We start from the raw sequence: 22,461 nt of genomic DNA, 5'->3' as shown, positions 1-22,461 counted from the left end.
TTTAAGTTTTGAGTTTCTTTGCTTGACTGTTTTATTTTTGTTGCAGAAAGTTATCAATCTATCTCTGTGCAATATACACGTTTTATAACAATGTTCAAAATAGAACTATTCTAGATACATGCTATGTATTGCAATAATCGACTGCACTAATTTCATGATTGGATGAACCGATTGGCTTCAGAACTAATCGGTTAATCCGTTACGTAATTCGCAACTTGAGTATGTAAACCAGTCAATGCACTTCGTCTTTGTGAATAAATGACAAGTTCCTGGGGATTTAGGTAGACATACGATTCTTAAGAGAACCCACTGGTTATAAGCGTATACGTGCTGGACAGCGGCGTGTTGGCTTGGCCTAAGACCTCATCATACTGAGAGAAGAATACTGGCGATAAGTTGAAATTCTGATTCTGATTCAAGTTAGCCCTTGACTGCGAGCTCATCTGATGGTACGTGTTGATGCAGTCTACGATGGAAGCGGGCTAACTTAGAAGGGGAATGGCAGTTACATTAAATCCATACCCCTGATCGAATTCTAAGTACACGGTATCTTACCGGAACGCTAAATCGCTTGGCAGCACGGCTTTGCCGGTAGATATGATGATGATGATGATGATGATAGTGACTTACTTTTAATCAGCAAGCTGTCATCTTTATTCCTGGTGAACCGGGGATGGTGTGTGATGATGTTATGATTATGGTACCACACGGTGCGCGGTGGTGGTGACCCCACGCTCCGACACGCCAGCAGTAAGGCACGACGCACCGCCACCCGCACGTCACCACCGAGGGACCACACGCCTGCTACCACTACAACAATATTACGACACGAGTAATTGGTGAAACAATACAGGGTGTAACCAGAACATTGCCAAAAACGAAGACGGGTGATTGATGATTACTAAAATGCTACCACAATAAAAAATACCGGCCAAGCGCGAGTCAGGCTCGCGCAACGAGGGTTCCGTACTACAGTCGTATTTTTTCGACATTATGCATGATAATTCAAAAACTATGATGCATAAAAATAAATGAAAACCTGTTTTAGAATGCACAGGTGAAGCCCTTCCATATGATACCCCACTTGATATAGTTATCTTACTTCGAAAATTGAAAATACTAATTATTAGTTCATGACCACTATTTAATTTTTTTGTGTGATGTAACCACAAATTCACGGTTTTCAGATTTTTCCCCTAATATCTGCTATAATACCTACCTTCCAAATTTCATGATTCTAGGTCAACAGGAAGTGCCCTGTAGGTTTCTTGACAGACCGACAGACAGACAGACAGACCGACCGTCTCACTTGTGCTTGACGATAAATATTAAGCATGCTTACCGGCGTTAAGCATGCTTAATGCTTACCGTCAAGCACAAGTCTGTCTTGCACGTAAATTAAAAAGGTCCAAAAAAAATATACCTATATTTTTATTGCAGACTGGATTTCATTTCTACAAAGTACTTATCCTATCTACTTTACAAGAAACTCGATAAAACGCTGCGAAAGAATATTAATCACGGGCGGTTTCAATATGCAAGAAGTTGTGAAAGTTTACAATTGTAGAATGTATTTTTAATTTTTTATCGTTGCTTTTAAAAGCACATTTCACTAGAAAAGTAGAAAATTGCGGGCGTGTTGAGAGTCCCTCCATAAAAATGAACAGTTTTAAATCATTGAACGGCGCGTTGGGTAGGTATTTATTAAAAAGATAAATTTTATTACTGAAATTGTATAAAATTGGAATAACACCTACCTACTATTATTTTTAGGAGTCTGTAGTCTGTTAGTCTGTCGGTCTGTCAAGAAACCTACAGGGTACTTACCGTTGACTTAGAATCATGAAATTTGGCAGGTAGGTAGGTCTTATACAGGTCTTATAGCAGACATAAGAGGAAAAATCTGAAAACCGTGAATGTAGGGTTACATCACACAAAAAATTAAATTGTGGTCATGAAATAATAATTAGTAGATATTTTCAATTTTCGAAGTAATATCAAGTGGGATATCATATGAAAGAACTTTACCTGCGCATTTTAACACAGATTTTTATTTATTTTTATGCATCATAGTTTTTGAATTATCGTGCAAAATGTCGAAAAAATACGACTTTACTACGGAACCCTCAGTGCGCGAGCCAGCCTCGCACTTGGCCGGTTTTTTACTTTTGTATAATATATAACTGTACAGTGTAAGTACAAAGTACTACCCGTGCGCGATAAGTTGAGACTGGCCTGGAATGCAACCCTCCGCCCGCTTGCCCTGTAACTTCCCCTCAAGCTCCCGTGTTGTAGACAACGCCATTTTTTTAACATCTTAGTCTCGTACTTGCTTACGTCACGCAACGACGACGCACTCCGATTTTTGTCTACAGTACAACCACGCGTCTGTGGCGTCACCGCCCCCCAGGTCTCAACTTATTGCGCACGAGTAGTAGTTGACTTGTCCGGATTCGGACGGACGGATGGTCTTACCTATTATAAAGTCTAAATGTGAATGTGTTAGATACCTACTTGTATAAAGCTTTCTTGTGAAATGATCTGAGGATGGAGGAAACCGCATTGAAATTCTCCCTTTCAGAATTGTACCTCATACAATAAACATAAACTCCTTATCAGTTTGTGTTTGTCACACTACATAGAAATCATGAACCTTAGTATGATTTCTATGATTTGTCATCTTCAAGGCTCAATTTCATGAAAAAGCAACTTTGGCTTCGACTAAAAGTTTACGATATATTGCAAATAAAACATCTGACTGACGCTAGAGGTTAACGAACGTTCCGAGTATGCCACTCAGAGTCAATGCCGCCTCGTAGGCGGGGCATTGATCCGAGTTTTGCACGTTACACATTGCTGGTATGAAAATACTAAATCACCAAAACTACAAAATGAGGCAAATGGTTATTGGTATTGGATTGTGTTTAGCTAGTATAACAATAAAGCTAAGTTTTTGCTAGCGTTCTGGTTACACCCTGTGGGCCTGTATACAGAATGGAGTAAGTACGGATATGGATCACAATATTACTGTATAGAATATAATCTATCTACTTAATTGAAAGAATAAACGTAATGCTATGAAACTTGATTAAGTTTGCAACTTGATATTGAATGCAATAATATTACCTATTTATTCTGAGCAACAAAATCGACACACAGTGACTCATTATAACTTACCTCTTTGTGAAGGCGTATTCGTAACTCGTCGGCTCTCAGGTCCTTCTCCTATGGCCGTGCTGGCTGTAACCCAGACATCATACTGTCGCCCTTCGTACAAGCCCTTCAGTTCTAGGCTCTGGGTCTGTTCGTATGGCTCCGTGTCCGTCTCCACGTCTACTCGATGAATTTGAGGCCCATCATTGCTGTTACAGAGAAGTAACGTCAAAACCATCTTCTACTCTTTGATTGACTTTCAGAGATCTATAGAGCGCACTTTGACTTTGCTCAGACTTAAGATTGAGTTAAAACTTAAAATGAGACAGATTTATGTGAGTGAGAGATAGCTCTGTCTCGGGGTTTTAAAATTCGACCAAGAGCGAGTCGGACTCGCACACGAAGGGTTCCGTACCATCATACACGAAATTTTTTAAATTTTCATTTCAGCCATTTTGTAATTTTCATTATTTATTGTTATAGCGGCAATAGAAAAATACACATTCTTTGAAATTTCAACTCCACCTATAACGGTTCACGAGATACAACCCACTGACAGACGGACGGACGGAGGGACGGGCAGACGGACAGCGGAAGCTTAGTAATAGGGTCCTGCCGGCACCCGTGCGTCGTCGGGTACGGAACCTCCCCGGCGCAGTGGTGAGCGCTGGACTCCCTGAGGTCCCGAGTTCGATTCCCGGCAGGGCAGGGGTTTGAAACTTTATCATTTCTTAATCTCTGGTCTGGTGAGAGGCTTCGGCCGTGGCTAATTACCTACCGGCAAAGCCTGCATGCCACCAAGCGATTTGGCATTCCGGTACGATGCCGTGTAGAAACCAAAAGGGGTGTAGGTTTGATTAAAACTGCCATACCCCTTCCAGGTTAGCCCACTAGGGTGAAATCTATAGAGCGCACTTTGACTTTGACTTTGATTTAAGACTGAGTTAAAACGAGACAGATTTATGTAAGAAATCAGTAACAAATATACATCTGTCTCATTTTAACTTTGAGCAAAGTCAGAGTGCGCTCTATAGATTTTATCCTATGACTGCATCATCACTTCCCACCAGGTGAGATTGCAGTCAAGGGCTAACTTGAATCTGAATTTAAAAAACCTTTGAAAAGTCAAAGTATTAAATTAATACCCACGAATATTGGGCTGATAATCAAAACAACAACGCTAGTGCTACTCAAATTCACTTGTAACTTGCTCAGTGCATCTCAAAAACTTTGCGACATGATACGCTTCGCAAGACAGTTCATTCAAGCAACAAGACACTTTGAAGGCATTGCGGTTTTACGATTAAGCATTCATTACCTTCGGAATACTGGGTAAATTGCAGCTGCCTTTGTAAAAGGCATGGATTATCGTACAAAAACAAGCATTTGGAAAACTATCGGGGTATGTTAGGACGGCCCGCACTCCCGCACGTCACCCGCGCTCGCCCGCACCGGGTTAGCGCGAGAGCTGTGCGGGGCGTTTCCTCCCCGGTTGTCCTCTCGAACTGTCGCGTACTATAGGTACGTTTGTACGAAAATCGCTGAGCAACGTGATAGGGAAAGATAAATAAATAAAAAATATAGAATAGGTAGGTAAATATAAACCCGGAGGGTTATTGTTGTTTCCATGTTGGCTTCAACTTTAACAAATAAAATAAGTTGGTAAAACACCTTCAATAACAAAGTTCAGCGACAAATCACACGTATTTTGAGGACCGGAGCTAACGAGGAAAATGAAAATAAAATTGGGCAAAGTTACACGTGCGGAATTTATATGATTTCGCAGATCAGCTAGCAAGATGATGTTTGACCTTTTCGTTGGGTTAAATCTTAATATTTGGTTATTATTTTAATATAAGAAAACTTGATATAAGATAATTGATATTGGCACCGATTCCGTTGTCTTTCTCTAAACTAAATTTAGAGTATCTGCAACCTTTTCTTTTTAACAATGCTAAAAGGGACAGAACATGAACTTTACATTAATTAAAGACTCTAAATTTTAGTGCACGCTACAAATTTAAACAGTAGGCTCGCGACTGTGCGCTAAATCACAGGTTTTACCATCTAAAAATAAAATATAAACTGTCAAACTGCGTCTGTCCTTTTCATATTACATTAGTAAGAAGAATATGCGAATACTCTAAAATTAGGTTGTGCTCAGAATCAGTACCAATGGTACTGATTCTGAGCACAAAAAAGTATAAGCTAAATATAGATATACAACGCTAAATAGAAATATCGGGCACATTATTCGGCCGTGGTTTATTTATTACTAGCTGATGTCCGCGACTTCGTCCGCGTGGAATTAGGTTTTCAAAAATCCCGTGGGAACCCTTTGATTTTCCGGGATAAAAAGTAGGCTATGTCACTCTCCAGGTCTTTATCTATTATACCCATGCAAAAACTCACGTCAATCCGTTGCACCGTTGCGACGTGATTGAAGGACAAACCAACAAAGCAATAAACCAACAAACAAACACACTTTCGCATTTATAATAAGGGTACTGATTATTTTCTTGTATTGAATTATCTGGGATTGTCCTACAAAATCCGGAATTTTATTCCTTACATACGATTGTAAAGGAAAAACGAAAGTTGCTTTTAAGCCAGAATTGTCTTTTTTTTATTTCATCCCTTTTTAAAAGTAAAATAAAATGGCAATAAAGAAAGTCGGCAGAGAAAATTAAGACGCACTTAGCACAAATTTCCATTAATTAAGGACCCTTAATTTCTGTTCTTAATTATTAAAGTACTTAGGGCCTACTATACTCAATTAGTACGTACTCAAATAAAATTAAGATAATTTAGAAATCCTAGGTAGGTATAGGTACCTATAACTTATTATCTAATCTTTTTTAGAAAACTTCTTATGTACCATGTTTTGCGTTTTTATAGCTGTATTAAGGCTGCCGTCCATTGAAGAGAAGCAGAGCGGAGATTTATTTAGCAGGCCAAACAGAGCAATTGTAATAGTTCTAAAATCTCATTGGTTGACTGAACCGTTCCATCCCGATTCATAAAAATACAAAAATCAAAAAATATCTACCCTTATGAAAAGTAACCCTAGCGCGCTGCTCAGCGTTTTCCATACAAAAGTAAAGTCCGCGATAGATTAAGATGGCAATCGGGTTATGAGGCGGGGGGACGCCCCTCACAGCCGCACGTCACCCGCGCTGGCCCGCACCGGGTTAGCGCGGGGACTGTGTCACTGTGCAGGTGTGCGGGGCGTCCCCACCCCGATTGCCATCTCGACCTGTCGCACACTTTTCAGTTCTTATTGAAATACAAAGGTCAGTTCTTATTGAAATATACTAACCAATCAAACTCAATAAAATTTGGTAGGCACAATCTAGAAATAAAACTACATATATTCTGTGCCTGTAGTTTTACAGATTTTTGTAAAAATGTATAGTTTTTAAGTTACACGGCCTCAAAATATATTTATATACATACATACTCTGAGCCGGTGTAACGATTTTAATGACCTAGAGCTATGTCAATAGCTAACTAATAGAGGCCTAAATTGGTTAGACCTTTTTATAACGCTTTAAACACTTACCTAGCAGTGGGTTTGCAGTATACTGTATAGTGTAGGAGCCGGCCGTTTGGTTGCTTCGGCTTCTTCCAGCTTACAAGAAGAGCTGTTGATGACTGGGACACTAACTTTATTTCTGCAGGTGCGTCCGGTACTGTATGATGGATAAATTGTATTAGGACACTAATCTATAGTTAAGTACTGTATAAGTACATATAAAAGGGAAAACTGACTGAATTAACATACAGCTCAAACCACTGGGTCTAGTTTTTAAATGACTTTGCATATAGGTTATTTTTGTAACGTAAATGTAAATTGTAACGACCCCTACTAAGAAATGATTTTGAGAATTTTCAACAAGATCAGCCTGGCTGTCCAGCGCGGAAATGCAGCCAGTATTCTTGGCACTATTCCACGCGGGCATGATTTGTATAGTAATTAGATAAGGCTAGCTTTAAGTTTTATTTATAATATTTTCAATAAACAAGATCTTAAATAAAAACATATATTATGATAGTATATACCTATAGTATTTATAGACACACTGAAATAGAGTATGAAAGGAAATAGAATATTAATTTAGTCTCCAGTTTTGAACTTTGAAAAGCTTTGGGTTAAAAACGAAATGGTAAAGTCGAAACTTTACTTAAGTTCTTGTGCATGAGAGACAAAGATTATATTCAAAATGTATAATATCATTATTTTTTGTGGGTCTGTTAGTCCGTTGTTCTCTAAGGGTTAATAGAGAATTGAAACTGAAATTTCTATACAAATCTAGCTTACTAATAACAGAATACAGAGAAAATGAAAGCCAAACAAAGTGTACTTAATTAGTTCTTTACACACTAGAAAACAAAGTAAATTAAGTAAATCATGATTGACAAACAATGAAATCCACTCGAACACTTCGTAAACACTAAACTAAACAATATTATTTCGAACTAAACAATGTAACTCAACAAAGGTTTTGGCACACTAATCACGGACTGGTCTTGATTCAATTTGAAGGCGAGCTTGTGTTAGACTTGTACTTACTTAATATAAGAAACTTCACCTAACTTCCTCCGTACTTGGTCAGTAAAATTGTACCTATCAAATTGACTGTAAGATAGAACAACATTGTAAATGGAGAGAGCGTTTTTTTTTTGTTTTAGTGCATTTTTTTTAAAGTTAATGGTAACGCATTCTGGCTAATTTTTATCCCGGAAAATCATATCAATACGTATCAATCCATACGAACAAAATAGCAGGAATCATTTAACACAAGAATAAAAGCATGAGCGAAGCAAGCGCGAAGTCTTTTGATATTTTTCCAAAAAAAACTCTATGTCTGGAATTTCGATTAACTCCAGAAACACATCTCCGTTCAGCTCTGTTCTACTCCGCTTCAGTAGAAACGCACCCTCAGATATCTACTCGTGTGCCCTCAGTGTGAACTAAGCTTTATTAAAACAATAGCCTTACCATCTTGTAGCGTAGAGCAAACAATAGGGAAGGAGAATGGGCCAGTGCCGTAGTTGGAGAAGCCGGCCACTTTGACCGTGTAGTTCGTGTACTTGAGGAGCCCTTGCAAGCGTAGCTCAGTTACTAGCGATGTCGCGTTGAGCCATGGACGTCCTAAGAAAAACATTGAAACAATCGTAGACCATGAAAATAAAAAAATCGTATTATAGGTACAGTTCTTGCAATTCACGAAGGCTAGTGAACTTTACTTGTGGTAACGTCATTTACACGGTCATTGCGTAAGTGTGCATGCATGTCGGACCAATCAGTCGCGAGCAAGCACTGCCACACGCACACATTTACTATACCTTACTTATACCGATACGACTAACACAATCATGAGCCGTGCGCCTTCGTGAAATGCAAGAACTATAAGTATATTATTTTTTTGAGGGTTGCATTCAGCGATGAAAAAAATCAATCAACTCGGCTGACTAAAAGTATTTACGTACTATTAGGCTACATTGGGCTATGAGTCTTCTATGAAATAACTCTATGTCAAACTAGCAACAATGATAAATAATAGGCCAGTATAATGTCTTCGTATTATTAATATTAGGTAGGTATAATGTGAAATTCGAAAGTTAAATTATCTAAATTAGAAGCTTGAAAAGTATTTGAAAATGGAAAATTACCGACGAGGAATTCAAAACTTTCGCAGATAAAATCGAGGCTACAAGTTCTTTCGGTAGACAACTATTGTTAAACTTTAAACGGTTATGGTCTATTTAACAAGTTCTGTATTCCCGCTTCGCTTCAAACTTTCAACCATTATTGGAGGAAACTTTCGGAAAGTCATTATGAAGTCATGGCGATTTGACAGACCAAAATTATATTTTTAAATTCTTCTCAAATCATATCCATACTGATATTATAAATGCGAAAGCATATCTGTCTATTTTAGTAGCTTTTCACGGCCCATCTATTTAAGACATATACTACTTTTGGTTTCGAAAAAGAATTCCCACGGGATTCTTGAAAAATCTAAATCCACGTGGATGAAGTCACGGTCATCTTCTATCTGTACAGAGACAGCTTGCATCCTGGAGATGGGCATGGACTACTGTTTATCTCGGAAATCAAAGACTCCCACGGGATTTGAGAAAAAACTTAATCCACGCTGACGAAGTCGGGGCATCAGCTATCTATGTAGTTCATTATGTTATTATTCACTAAAGACAGGTTTCACAATTTGATTCCTCAATCTCACTTGATGGAAAGTGATTGTGTAGCCTGATGGGACACGTTTACTTAGAAGAAGCCTATTCACTCTTGTGATTTGGATTGTAATTGGCAGGAAACACAGATAAGTACACCTGTAGAAAATGACTAAAAATAAATAAATATAACTTACTTTATATTACAGGGTAGGGTACTAGGATAAAAGAAGTAGTAATGACGTAGGGATTCTTTACCTTGAGCTGCATAAAGTACTGAGTACCCTATAAGAGCTCCGGCTTGCTTATAAGGTGGTATGGGCTGCCAGCTGACACGAAGAGCTGTCGAAGTTACTCCTCCACATTCTACTGAAGATGGTCCTTCTTCTGGTGCTAAAGGAGAACAGATAACTTTATAATACTGTAAAGAGTAAGAGTAACTTCTTCTTTGAAATAATGGGAATAAAATTCTACAACTGCAAATGTTCATGTAAATTTTTTTGTGGAGAAGACTTTTTTTAGTTTTGAAAAAAGACGGTTTTGTAAAGTCAGCCCTGGCTCAGAATACATAATAGGTGATTTTTCAAGTAAAACTATAATTAATAATAATAGGAGAGAAAACGTTATCCCTGCAATTTTTTTTATTCTCCTCTAATTGCGGCGATCATTTAATAATGATCATTTAATTAATTTAATTTAGGTAATGTTCAGGATAGAAAGCTCTGGTTTGGTAGGATGGTTGCCACTATTTGACAGCACACTTATAGAGAAAACCTTTTGCATCAACGTACATTGTCTAGAAACACTCTCATCTTGCTTTAAAGGACAACGTTTCAATGTCATCATTTAACTTTGAGCCACTTTGTGAAGGCACCTTCATCCAAGGAAACTAGGATTTTAGGGTACTGAACCAGAATAATTTTCTAAATACTAACGTAAGAAACAACAATTTTAATAATTAACTATAGTCCATATTATATATATAAATTATGCATTATTATAATAGTGTATGTAAAAATAAAATACAAAAACGTAAAGAAACAAAATTTTAATTTAACCTAAGCCAAAACAAAAACAAGAATTTCAGAACAAAATTGCATTTGCAAAGTAGCGCAAACGAACATTTAAATTAGGAAAGCGAAAGAGCCATCTCGAAAACAACCAAGGAAGCGGGGACGATGTGGAATAAAGTTACTGAAGACGTACCTAATTTAAAATTACGATGGAATATTTTAAGAGACACAGACGCATGGGACTTATTTTGCAGGAACACATGTAAAATAACTAGAATGTTGTAAAATATTCCTTTATAACGGATAATAATTTTATGATTTTTAATGGGAATAAAATAATAAAGTAAAAATAAAAAGAGAATGTGCTTAGAAATACTTTAAACTTCTAAAGTACCTCCTTCCCGAGTATCTTGGAACAGTGGAATTGAGAAGGGTCCGTTTCCGGCCCCGTTGAACGCGGCGATTGAAACCGAATACCTGTTAGAGATATTCAATTAAAAGTTCTGAAAGACTTCTTTTCTAAAGTTGCTTTTTAAATAACTACAAGTCTTTGATTAATTTACAAGTTTTTAATTACACCATACATTTTTGCTTTTGTTAGCTGCTATCCAAAATTCACAATGTTAATACAACCAATAGAAAGTCCACCAGTAGAGCTATAGGGATTACATTTGGCTATGTTACGGTTAAAGTATAGTCAGCAAAACATTTTGATAGTATGTTATGTTCGTTTTGTTCAAAATAATATTACCTTACACCTTTTAAAAGGCCACTGATGACAGTTTCTTGCTTGGAATATAGAGAGGATGTTTTGATGATCTTGTCACTTGTTTCTTGACTTTCTGCAAAAGATTTTAACATTTTTTCTACGCAATCTATAGTATCTGGTGAAATATTTTTGTTTGAAAAATTTGGTGTTCAGTTACCCATCTTCCTGATAATCCGGCCAAAATTTTTAATCTGTCAATACACTTAGCAACGTCCTTATTTATCAAATATCCATATTATTTTTGACAAAATATAACAACGTTGTTAAGTAGTAACTTATCGATACAGATAGATTGATTACTATTTTCTGCCAGACAACGTCTTTTTAATTTAGAGAACTATGCATGAGCTTTTCAATAGTATAAAAGTACACAAACCCTTGACTCCGCTCAGTTGTGGGATAGCTCTTAACCTATAGCCAAGTATAAGTCCGTTATGTGCGTCTGCGGGAGGAGGTAGCCATCTTGCTCTCAGTTCCCCTGGTGAATCTGTCTGTTCCAACTGTACTCCTAAGGGTGGTGATGAAGGAGCTACAGAAGGAAATGATCATAATTATTATTATTTTACACTAATATCATGAATACACAGTGTGTTTGTCTCTATGACTGATAGGTATACGAATCTTTTCAAGGCTTAATCACTAAAGCGTTCTTGATAAAATTTGCAAAGTGTAAGAAGATTTGATGAAGACCTTCAAAGGCAGTAGAAAGTACTCCTCAATATTAAGTTTCAAAAGAATTTATGATAGGTACTTAATTTTTACCTTCTTCAGTGGTGGTAAACCGAACTGGTGTAGAATAAACGCTCAGATCTGCTTGGTTGCCACCGGCCACTCTAGCACTGTAACTAGTTGCTGGCTGTAGGTCTTCTAATTCGATGCTATGACGAATTTCATCTGACCTTTATAGAAAAATGATAAGATTACCATTTCAAAGAAAAACATAATATTTTGTACGAATACAAGAAAAAAGAAGATGAAAAAATTTGAAACTGAACGAACGTGCTTATTCATGCTAACCTGGTAATGTTAATAGTTCTCGCGGTACTCCAAGTCAACCTTTGGCTGTTAGTAATTTGTATACTATAGTATTGTGCTAAGGATCTCGCCATATCACGCCAGGAGAGCTTTACTGATCGACTCTTTATTGAATCTACTGATAAATCCGATGGAGGAGTCGGTGGTTCTAAAAACGGACAGTAGGCGGTTTAGTAACGGCATGTTTCAGTGAAATTCAGGGCTTCAAAGAAGTCATAAGTGGGAATAATAATTTTGGTCCTTCCTGATTCGGACCCCTAAGTATAATTAATTAATTCTACTTTATACCCTACATACTGTATAAGTTATAATAGGTGGCTTGACTGCTATAATGATCCAGGCAAAGTTATTGGCCTCCTCTTTGTCCTGCGCTATTTAGCGCTTAACAAGCGTTTTGCAAGAGCTTACAGGTCTTTACACATGTCGTCAATCCAAAAAACTTGGACATTTAACGACAATCCAACGGCTTGAAACCAACCACTAGGCGATCTAGATATGATTCTTCTAACAGCAAAATTCTCTTCTATTCTGTTTTACAGTTATGATAACTATATATTTTCTTACCTAATATAGTCAGATAGATAGTATAAATGTCAACTCCGAAAGGATTTCCAGCTTTGCACTGATATAAGGCACCATCACTTACTTCCGTTTGTAATAACTCTAATATGCTGTTCATTCCATCATTTGTTTTGGCTTCAGAAATCTTTACTCTAGAAAGATTTACTCATCACTTGTTAAATTATATCTAGTTTTAGGCGTTGTCCTAATACAACGTGAATGCGCGATCATCGCAAGTTATCCTAATTGGCATTCGCGCAATGATCGCGTATTCGCGTTCTATAACAAGCAAGCACGCGATGGTCGCATCGCTTACTCGCGCGATGATCGCTTAATCGCATTGAATTTAGGACAACGCCTTATAAATCTTGAACTGCACGAATTATATAAAAAAGAAACTAAATACCAATTAGGAAAATCTAATACCTTTGCGTCAAAGGGTTAATCGGTTTTCCGTTTCTCGTCCACATTATTCGAATTGGATCGTCTCCTTTGGCTTGACATTCTATTGTAACGTGTTGTCCTAATTTCGCTGTTAAGTTTCTCGCTGCTATATCGAATGTTACTGGTTCTAAAAAGTAAAACAAAATTGGCAGACGTTGTTGTAAGATTTTGCATACATTAGCTATTATTGTCCGAGCATCTAGCCTCTAGTAGCTATACATATCTTTAAGGCAAAGGTGAATAGGCATCTTCTAAGCAAACACGCTCCAAATTAGACTTTATCAACCAATCCAATAATCATTTTCAATCTAAAACCCCCAAAAACCTAGAAATAAACTGAAATCTGGCCTTAATGTTTTTTAGAATGAGTAAAGCATCACAGGCAGTTTTTGTTAACGTGATAGGTACTGATTCAGATGGCAATTATAGTATTTGCATATTTTCCTTAGCAATGTATTAAGAAAGGGTAGACGAACTTATTTTAATTCAAAACTGTCAAGCCTCGTGACTGTAGGTGCTTCTTCTTGATCATAAAGTTTAAATTTGTAAAGAGCACTAAAATTTTAAATTAAAATGAAAATTCATTTTCCGTTCTTTTCTAGCCTTTTCTAGCAATATAAAAAGAAAAAGAAGATGATGCTCTAAATTTAGTTTAAAGAAGGGCAACAGAATCGACGCCATTATAACATATTATAATTTTATTGAGGTATAAGTACAATGAATTTTGCAAAACAATTCTGTTTGGTTTTTTTCCTGGGCAAGTTTAACTGTTACGATAACTTTCTGTGGTATAGTGTGTTCTAAGTAAATTTAATCCATAAAGATCATAACACTTACTATTAACAGAGATCCAGACAGTTTTACTAAGAGCTTCTCCAACGCCATTTTCAACGTGGCACGTATAAAGACCAGCGTCAGACAGTGCCACAGAATCAAATATTAAAGATCCATTAGATAAACTCAGGACTCCACCTCCCGCCACTTCCAGAACTGGGCGCCAGGTTTCAGATACTACTAAAACAGTTTGATTAATTTGTTTATATTATGTTCAAAGTACTAGCTTGTGCTAGGAGTAAGTACGACAAAAATGTAACGGGTGGGGCCGTCAAACTTTTGGATTTCAGTCCACCCTTCTGTTGTGTTATTGAGACTTTTTAAACTTTGAAACTGCAACTTATTATTTCAAATTAGATTAAATTTGTTATTGCTACCTGTTACAATACCTATGCCACTAGTGATTGTATACCAATTTGTCTAAATATAATGCATTTTAGTTTAGTGTAAAAATCAACAAGGTAATCATATTAAATTACCAACATGATCCTTTCAAAGTCCAAAAACATTGAATAACTACAATTTCAGACATTTTCCGACCCTCGCATTACATCGCTAAATACGCTAGGTACTCATACGATACTAAACAGTGAACAACCTAATTGAAACGTTGCCAAAACCCGCTGAATTCATTATCATTTAGTTAATCGAAGGGATTTGGACGTTTATATAAGCCTATCTTGATTACTGCAATATAAATTTAGATCCCATTTCAATCACATAAAGTTTTACGATTCTAAATTTTAGAGTTCGCTCAAAACTTTTCATTCGTTTTGTAGTCTATATGAATGTCTTTCTTAATATACCTAATGCTTTTAATTTTTGAATGTATGATAAATAAACAATTTCGCGTCTAAAAAAAAAGATACATAAATCTGAAAGTTAATTTGTTGCAATTGAATACACGAAGTTGCCTTGTCGTGCCGTCACATTTTTAAACTTTAAACTTTTATACTTTAAGGGCGTCTGGCAGGGTTGCCACGATACTAGTGTCTGGTAATGCATGAAATTCCGAAGAAAAAAACAGACTTTGTACCTTGGCGTAAGATTTTTTACACTTTTATTACCTGTTATCTCCAAAAGCCACCATGAACCAAACTTCATAGTCGCTGATCGTTCCTTTCTGTGTTGGGGACAATACGCAGAGAAACTTTCAGCTTTTATAAAATAACGAAGGTCTGGCACGCGCTGACTATCTCTCCCTAACATTGTGGTTGTAAGTCTTACCATCTTTCTTCAGCCAGTGGGTTTGTGGTTGCGGGTACCCATTTGCACTGCAAGAAACATGTCCATTTCTGCCTAAGAGTAAAGACGTATTTTGCGGTTCTTCATTCCATTTAGGTGCGACTAAAAATAAAATTAAGCTTCAGTATTCAAATATGTAATTATGATCTTTACTAACATAACTATTATAAAAATCAGTATAATTAACAGTTTAATTTAAATAATATGACTTTAATTTTCATTCGAAACTGCGCAAAAGCGTCTCCTTGTAATGGTACTACCATTTGAATTTTTTAAACTAAATATTTATACTTCTATGAAGAATGCATACAGTAAGATCTTGGAGTGATAGCTCATAACCGTATAGTTTGTTAGTGTTATATGTATGGCGCAATAATATAAAGTGGATAGCTTCCTATTTCATATCTCGTTTGAAAATGGAATTTGTTTTCACTAAGCTTATTTTGCTATTTGTATTCATTTCGCAAAGTGATGTTTAAAATATATGTTTTAACTCTTTTGAAGAGGAGTGGAGTATTAGTTAGCTTTTATTCAGTACTATTTCATTTGGTACCTACAGTTATTTTGGTTTATATCAAAGTGAACTAAATGCATTTATTTTATAAGGGCCACAAATCCATCAATTTTAATTGAAGGATAAACTATTTATAAAAATTATGAAAATAATATTACACCCTTGAAGGCAGATGTCCGCGTGTACAAGATGTAAAATAATTTAGATTTCATCATAGCGAAAAAATTCTAAGCCTATGGATTTCACAGACTCTCTTGACAAAGAGACTTGTTTGCATAGTTCTCTTAATAATCCGATCGAAAGGGCTCTTACTATCTTTGATATTCATGCACTCATTGAACCAGCAGATATTAGTAATTGATATGATAGTAAGAGACCTGATGGATTGACGCTAATTCCCTGGGATCACAACAAACTTCCTAAATGTTCATTAAATATTTTGAAATTTTCTATATAATGTATATTTTTTATGTAAAATTATTCGACACGTGTTTCGGTTTTTGCGTTAACTAAAACTAACGCTGTATAGAGATCTCTTTGTTCTGTCCGCCGTTAAATATCTCCTGCATCTTTATTTCTACAGAATACGGTAAGTATTTGAAAACTAGTCAAATCAGTAACTTTTTATCAAACGTAAAACGCGGACTTAGTATACGATGTTCTATGAAATACAGGAATGTGACGTCACATCATAATGACGTACTTTTTGAGTTTAGTCGTTAATTTAAAATGGTTGTTATACTTAAAACTAACAAAGGACGTGGATTTTAGGTATTTTAGAAGATTTATTTAATAATACCTGAGAAATAATTTATTTTTATGTAGTCAAGTCAAATACCCAATTACTGATAATGTTTAAGTTTTATAAAAATAAAGATGTGTTCGTACCTTTGATGTATAAGTTAACAGTTCTATTAACTTTAGCAACGTGATTCGCCGCAACGCATGTGTATGTGCCGCAATGTTCCAGAGACACATTCTTGATAATGAGTACACTGAATACTTCCAAGCTCCGCTCTACAATCTGAAATATACGCCACAAAGACATTCCGGGCTTTAATACCTAAATAGTTAGTTTCCGTTATGGAATATTTCGCCTCCCTGTGCTTTGTAAGGAAATGTGCGTTGAAACCACTTCACATAATCCTATAATCACTACAAGGATAGAAGATTAAAAACTACTTTTGTAATAATGCCATAATACGCCAATATTCAACGCGTGGCCTTGCTACGACCTAGTTAATTTGTGCGTAGGCATTGTACTACCTGCGTCGCTCCCTCAACTTTGAGGATAGTGACTACTCTTGCTATGGATCTCCTTCCATTTTTAGGGTTCCGTACCCCAACTGGAAAAATGAACCTTTATAGGATTACTTCGTTGTCTGTCTGTCTATCCGTCTGTCCGTCTTTCCGCCTGTCTATCGTGTTTGTCAAGAAAACCTATAGGGTACTTCCCGTTGACCTAGAACCATAAAATTTGGCAGGTAGATAGGTTTTATAGCACAAGTAAAGGAATAAATCCGAAAACCGTGGATTTGTTAACATAGAACCGTTGATTTACATCACACACAAAAAAATTAAATGTGTTGATGGCAAATAATTAGTATTTTCAATTTTTAAAGTATGAGAACTATACCAAGTGGGATATCATATGAAAGGGCTTAACCTGTATATTCTAAAACAGATTTTTATTTATTTTTATGCGTAATAGTTTTTAAAAAAATACCTGAGTACGCGGCACTTGGCTGGGGTTTTCTCTTCTTTGAACTATGTTTTGGTTAATTTATGCATAAGGAAACTATTTATTATCCATGTTTATAGGTATATTCAAATTATTCAATGACTTTTTTATTCTGTTCATGTTACAAAGGTAATGAACGGTAACACCTGTGTTTAAAAATTTAAAAACTATGTAATAGCTATTAACAGTCACTTCATGATTTAGGTATTCACAGAACTACTAAAGATTGAATGCAAATCATGCACTCACCTTAAGATTAGAAGGAATTTTCTTTCCATCCTTCAACCAAGAGTAATATACTGGCGAGTCACCACTCTTTAAATTACAATGTATTTGTACTATTTGACCCTCTTGAAGATCGGATGCCAGAAGTATCTCTTCTAACTGTGGAGCTTCTACTACTTGTAACTCGAATGACCTCTTCGCCATTTCACCAGATGGGCTTCTGACTATACACGCGAACGTAGCTCCATTTTCACTTTTACTAACTTTATTTACATTTAGTACTCCAACGTTTGTGATTGTCGCTATATCTCTTTTAGCTCTTAACTTAGGTTTTCTACCAAATATTTCTATGCTAAGGGCAGTGTTGTTTATAAGTCTTTTATATCGATTTGATTGTGTTGTATCTGAACTAATTTCTTTTCCTTTGTATTCCCATGTTATTTCTCTGTAAATACGTAACAGTTTTTAGAAACATTAAATAACTCAAGCATATTTACAGAATAAAAGATTATCATTATCATCATCATCATCACCAACGTCCACTGCTGGACATAGGTCTCTTGTAGGGACTTCCACAAGCCACAGTTTTGCGCCGCCTGAATCCAGAGGCTCCCTGCAGCTCGTTCGATGTCGACCGTCTGCCTAATGGTCTTCCAACACTGCGTATTCCGGTGCGAGGTCGCCATTCCAGCACCTTGGGACCCGAACGTCTATCGGTTTTACGATATGTGCCCTGCCCATTGCCACTTTAGCTTCGCAACCCGTTGAGCTATGTCGGTTACTTTATTTTAGCGTTTAAACTACCGTGAGCGAAACTAGGGAACTTCGTGGGTTCGAAACTAGTCGGGCTCACGTCGACTAAACACGTGAGTACAGCCGGTACAGATATTATTTATGTCGGTTACTCTAATAAAAGATTATATTAGTTTTTTTTTTTTTTTAATACAATAAAACTTAAAGCTAGCCTTATCTAATTACTATATAAATCATGACCGCGTGGAATGGTGCCAAGAATACTGGCTGCATTTCCGCGCTGGACAGCCAGGCTGATCCGCTGCGCAAAAAATGAGCCAGCCCTTCTGTCACCAGTTGAGGCTATTAATCGCGGTGAAATGATATATAGTTAGTAAGATATATTAGTTATAGATTATATTAGTTAGTTTTAATGATAAATTGTTATTTACCTTATCGGATAACCGTAGTAGGGGCATCTGAGAGTGACACTTTGCCCACTCTGAACTTTGAAGGGTGGCAGCGTCCGGATGTAAGGGGGACCTGTTCGAGGTTAAAGTTTTTTTCATCACAAAGTACAAAATTTAAACAATTTCACCCGAACTTTTGCGACAATTTTATGACGGCTTTTGACGACATGTAATTAAAAAGTTAACAAATCAAAATATTTAACTTCTCTGCTAACTACACTAGAATCACAAAATACTGTAGACTACTATAGAATTGTTAGTATTACGTTCGCAAATTAATAAAGTTAACTGTGGTTATAATTTTATTAAAGCTATACTTTCCAACATTTTTTTTTGTGTGAACCAATATTTTTCTAAGTAATTTTAAATACATATCAAAAATTGTGTACCGGCAGGAATTGAACCACAAGCGAACCGTAGCTTAGTGGTCAAAGCATCGGGTGCGATCCCAGGAGACGCGGGTTCGATTCCTGCCAGCCCACAATTTTTGATAAGTATTTAGGAATTTCGTTGAAGTGTAGGTAAAACACTATAAAAATGATAAAAACACAATATTTTTCTGTCCAGTTGATTAGACTAGGATGCTTATTCCAGTAAACTCTCAATAACTTGTACATAAGAACATAAGGAACAACAAGTTTATTTTCTAAAAATCTGAAAGACACAACATGCAGCACCGCCCGCCTTATGCAAAGGGCTGGTGCATGCTGCACACATATTTTGTAATATACGGATTTATCTGCAAGTAAGATAATAATAATTATTCTCCCTTATGCATCGTAGGCTTCAATAAAATAAGACCTGCTACTATATTACATAAGTTAGTCTTACCATAAACATTAAGTCTATCTTCATGGGATACTACAGTGTCTCCATGATGAGCCACACATGCAAATCGCCCTCCATCATCAACTCTTACATGTGAGATGTTAAGTTGGGTTGTCACTCCCCCATCTGTAGTCATGGTTTGACCTATTGAATACCTAAAACGTTTATGATTATTCTAAACTAAGTCCTAAAGTTTTTAAAATTCTAAGTATTTTTAATAACTCAACACTACTACTTGGCTTTTCTGTCTTATATTTATCTTGAATTCTCATATTTCTTTTCCAACTATAACTAAGGCTTTACTTTCTAGCTTACATTACTAGCTTGTTCTTTTGGATTTTTCACGCAGTAGGTAGGTATTATACATAAAAAGGTAATGTTCAAAAATACAAACTCATCCAATTTTCCTAAACATACCTCGAATCTGTATTGGCAGAGATAACAACTCCGTCCCTTTCCCAAACAAATCTAGCTGGATGAGGACCATTGACTACACACTGGAGGGTTACCTACAAACCAATTTACACTTTATCAATATATGTTTAAAGTTCAAATTTATACGTGGCGTGTCTTAATTCCTCGTGAGAATAATTACATTTGGAATTCATGAAATCATGCCATATTACAAGGGTAATAAAATCCAATATTACGTGAATTTAGAAAGGCAATTAAGTCAGGGTTGGCATCGAAATATTAGCTCGTGATTTATATGATTTTGCATAAAATCTGCCAAGGTCATATGGGGGTATTTTTTATTATTTAGGTGAAAAAGGGTTTTATTGCCAGGATTATTACTCTGTATTAATCTTTTTTTTAAATAAAACTTACATCAACACCAGGTGTAATTGTCGTTTCACTGAAGTGTTGAGAAATCATCATTGGTAAAGTTCTTTTGTACCTGCTCAGGGTTATCTGTACACCTGGGAATTATAAAAGTATTAGGTTTACCTAAATAGTAAAGAGTGTTCATCACGATTTTTGGTATCCTTTACTCTTTAAGTACCAATTTACTAATAGCGTTGATACGCTATTATCACCGTAGGTAGTATCCTCTATCTAGCCCTGAATAATACCCCTGAATGGCAATCGTTCGCGTACATCAATCATGCATACTGTAGTCTGTGTGCAGTATATACCTACACACTATATTGGGTTGAGAGATTCAGGCTTTAAGTCTTTCGTCGTCATCGTCGATTACCGATAGACGTTCACAGCTGGACATAAGTCTCTTGTCTTGTCTCTAAACAGCACAAGAGTGCAGCTTAGGTTCAGCGGCTCGCTGCAACTTGTATGATGTCGTCTGTTCCAGCTCCTTGGGAGTTGGGCCCAACGGCTATTGGTTCTTCGAACTACATGCCCTACTCATTACCGTTAAAGCCTTTGCCAATTTACAAAAAATCAAATCATCAATATTATTATAATGCTCTAGGAAAAAGTACACCTGTTAATATAGCCTCTGACAACAAATAACAAGGAAAGTTTTTTTTGATGAAATGAACAATAATATCACAGAACAAAGCAAAATTATTATTGCGTGGCATTTGATATTCTATTTGAATCGTAGTACTCAATTTACAGCTGTATCACTTACGCTTATTATAATAATTCCATTCTGCAAAATCTCTATAAGTGTCATCTTTCCCGTAATTGGATATTGATCTGTAACAAAAAAAAAGTATAATGATAGCGATGGAAGCAATTATTTTTAATTAAAGGAATCTGATCTTTTGATTGATGTTATGAGCATAATTATTATTAATGATGAAGGCCTTAAGCAAGGCTTTGTAATAAATAGCGTGCTTTTTATTGGATGAAATTGTTTTAATCTTTTAATAATATAATTAAGAGATCGATCTTGTGTAATCGCAATTTTTCGTGATCCGAGTCTGTACATAACACACACGTATCTTGACATCATTATTGGTTTGTAGTCTTTTCATACTACTTGAATATTGAGTGTAGAGCAGGTTTAATTAAGTCAAATTATACAATTAAAAAAGTAAGAAAACAATCACTGCCACCAAAATAAAGTCAACAATTTTTACTGACTTGCTGAAGAGTTGAAATGCATAGTATCTACTTAAATAGCTTTCTAGTATAGATAGTTATTCTAATAAAATAAAGTGACTATTTAAATACGTTGCTTTTTATCATATTATTGTGGATAAGGGATAAGGCGAAAAAATTATTTTGTGCTTGTTGTTAATATACCAATAGATACATTATAGCAAAACTTGACACTCCATCACCCAAAAACATTGTGTATTACAATAATAATAATTCTGCCAATATGAGATTAAATAGAAAACTCACTGAGTCGTACCAGCTTATTTCTTGTGAGTAAACATCGCCTTTGAACATCATCCTATAAGTTATCAAACGAATATTAGATAGGTACACGGCAAATAATATTTTATTTCAAAATGGGATTCATAATATAGAACTTGTTGACAGTAGCTCTTGTCTTGATCTAGCGCTTATTTCATCAAATTTTTCATGATAATATAATTTTGACAAAACCCAGGGTGGGTTCCAGATCTTTTTTCCACGCACATGCAAACTGTGGAACCAACTCCCTTCGGCGATGATCCCACTAGGGTTATTCAAGGGGTGGAAGTCAGAACAGCAAATTCGTAAAAAGCCCACAATGCATTGGCGGTTTATCTGGTTCTGCAAATATTCATGGGTGGCAGTAATCA

At 36.1% G+C, this 22,461-nt stretch overlaps 1 protein-coding gene across 4 annotated transcripts in view; it reads right to left on the bottom strand.

The window, feature by feature from the left end:
- The window catches only part of LOC117983733 (cell adhesion molecule Dscam2-like), a 56,766-nt gene that overhangs the window by 19,139 nt on the left and 15,166 nt on the right, over window positions 1–22,461 (bottom strand). The window contains exons 1-22 of one of the 4 annotated variants that reach the window (XM_069499456.1): window positions 22,076–22,095; window positions 21,354–21,421; window positions 20,591–20,682; window positions 20,180–20,271; window positions 19,766–19,917; window positions 18,917–19,007; window positions 17,757–18,177; window positions 16,655–16,790; window positions 15,235–15,354; window positions 14,011–14,187; window positions 13,156–13,300; window positions 12,733–12,881; window positions 12,151–12,316; window positions 11,896–12,032; window positions 11,510–11,662; window positions 11,116–11,206; window positions 10,759–10,841; window positions 9,610–9,744; window positions 8,156–8,308; window positions 6,716–6,845; window positions 3,178–3,362; window positions 631–810 (exon numbers count right to left, since the gene is read on the bottom strand). In XM_069499456.1, coding sequence (XP_069355557.1) covers window positions 631–810; window positions 3,178–3,362; window positions 6,716–6,845; window positions 8,156–8,308; window positions 9,610–9,744; window positions 10,759–10,841; window positions 11,116–11,206; window positions 11,510–11,662; window positions 11,896–12,032; window positions 12,151–12,316; window positions 12,733–12,881; window positions 13,156–13,300; window positions 14,011–14,187; window positions 15,235–15,354; window positions 16,655–16,790; window positions 17,757–18,177; window positions 18,917–19,007; window positions 19,766–19,917; window positions 20,180–20,271; window positions 20,591–20,641 — 2,947 coding nt within the window. In that variant the 5' untranslated portion in view covers window positions 20,642–20,682; window positions 21,354–21,421; window positions 22,076–22,095. Of the gene's footprint in view, window positions 1–630; window positions 811–3,177; window positions 3,363–6,715; window positions 6,846–8,155; window positions 8,309–9,609; window positions 9,745–10,758; window positions 10,842–11,115; window positions 11,207–11,509; window positions 11,663–11,895; window positions 12,033–12,150; window positions 12,317–12,732; window positions 12,882–13,155; window positions 13,301–14,010; window positions 14,188–15,234; window positions 15,355–16,654; window positions 16,791–17,756; window positions 18,178–18,916; window positions 19,008–19,765; window positions 19,918–20,179; window positions 20,272–20,590; window positions 20,683–21,353; window positions 21,422–22,075; window positions 22,096–22,461 lie in introns of those variants that run through there. The other 3 variants (XM_069499454.1, XM_069499455.1, XM_069499457.1) reach the window with 3 other exon arrangements.

This window comes from Maniola hyperantus, chromosome 7 (assembly GCF_902806685.2).
Source record: "Maniola hyperantus chromosome 7, iAphHyp1.2, whole genome shotgun sequence".
NCBI lineage: Eukaryota > Metazoa > Arthropoda > Insecta > Lepidoptera > Nymphalidae > Maniola > Maniola hyperantus.
Note: the sequence above shows the minus strand (reverse complement) of the source record. Positions and strands in the feature narration are given on the sequence as shown.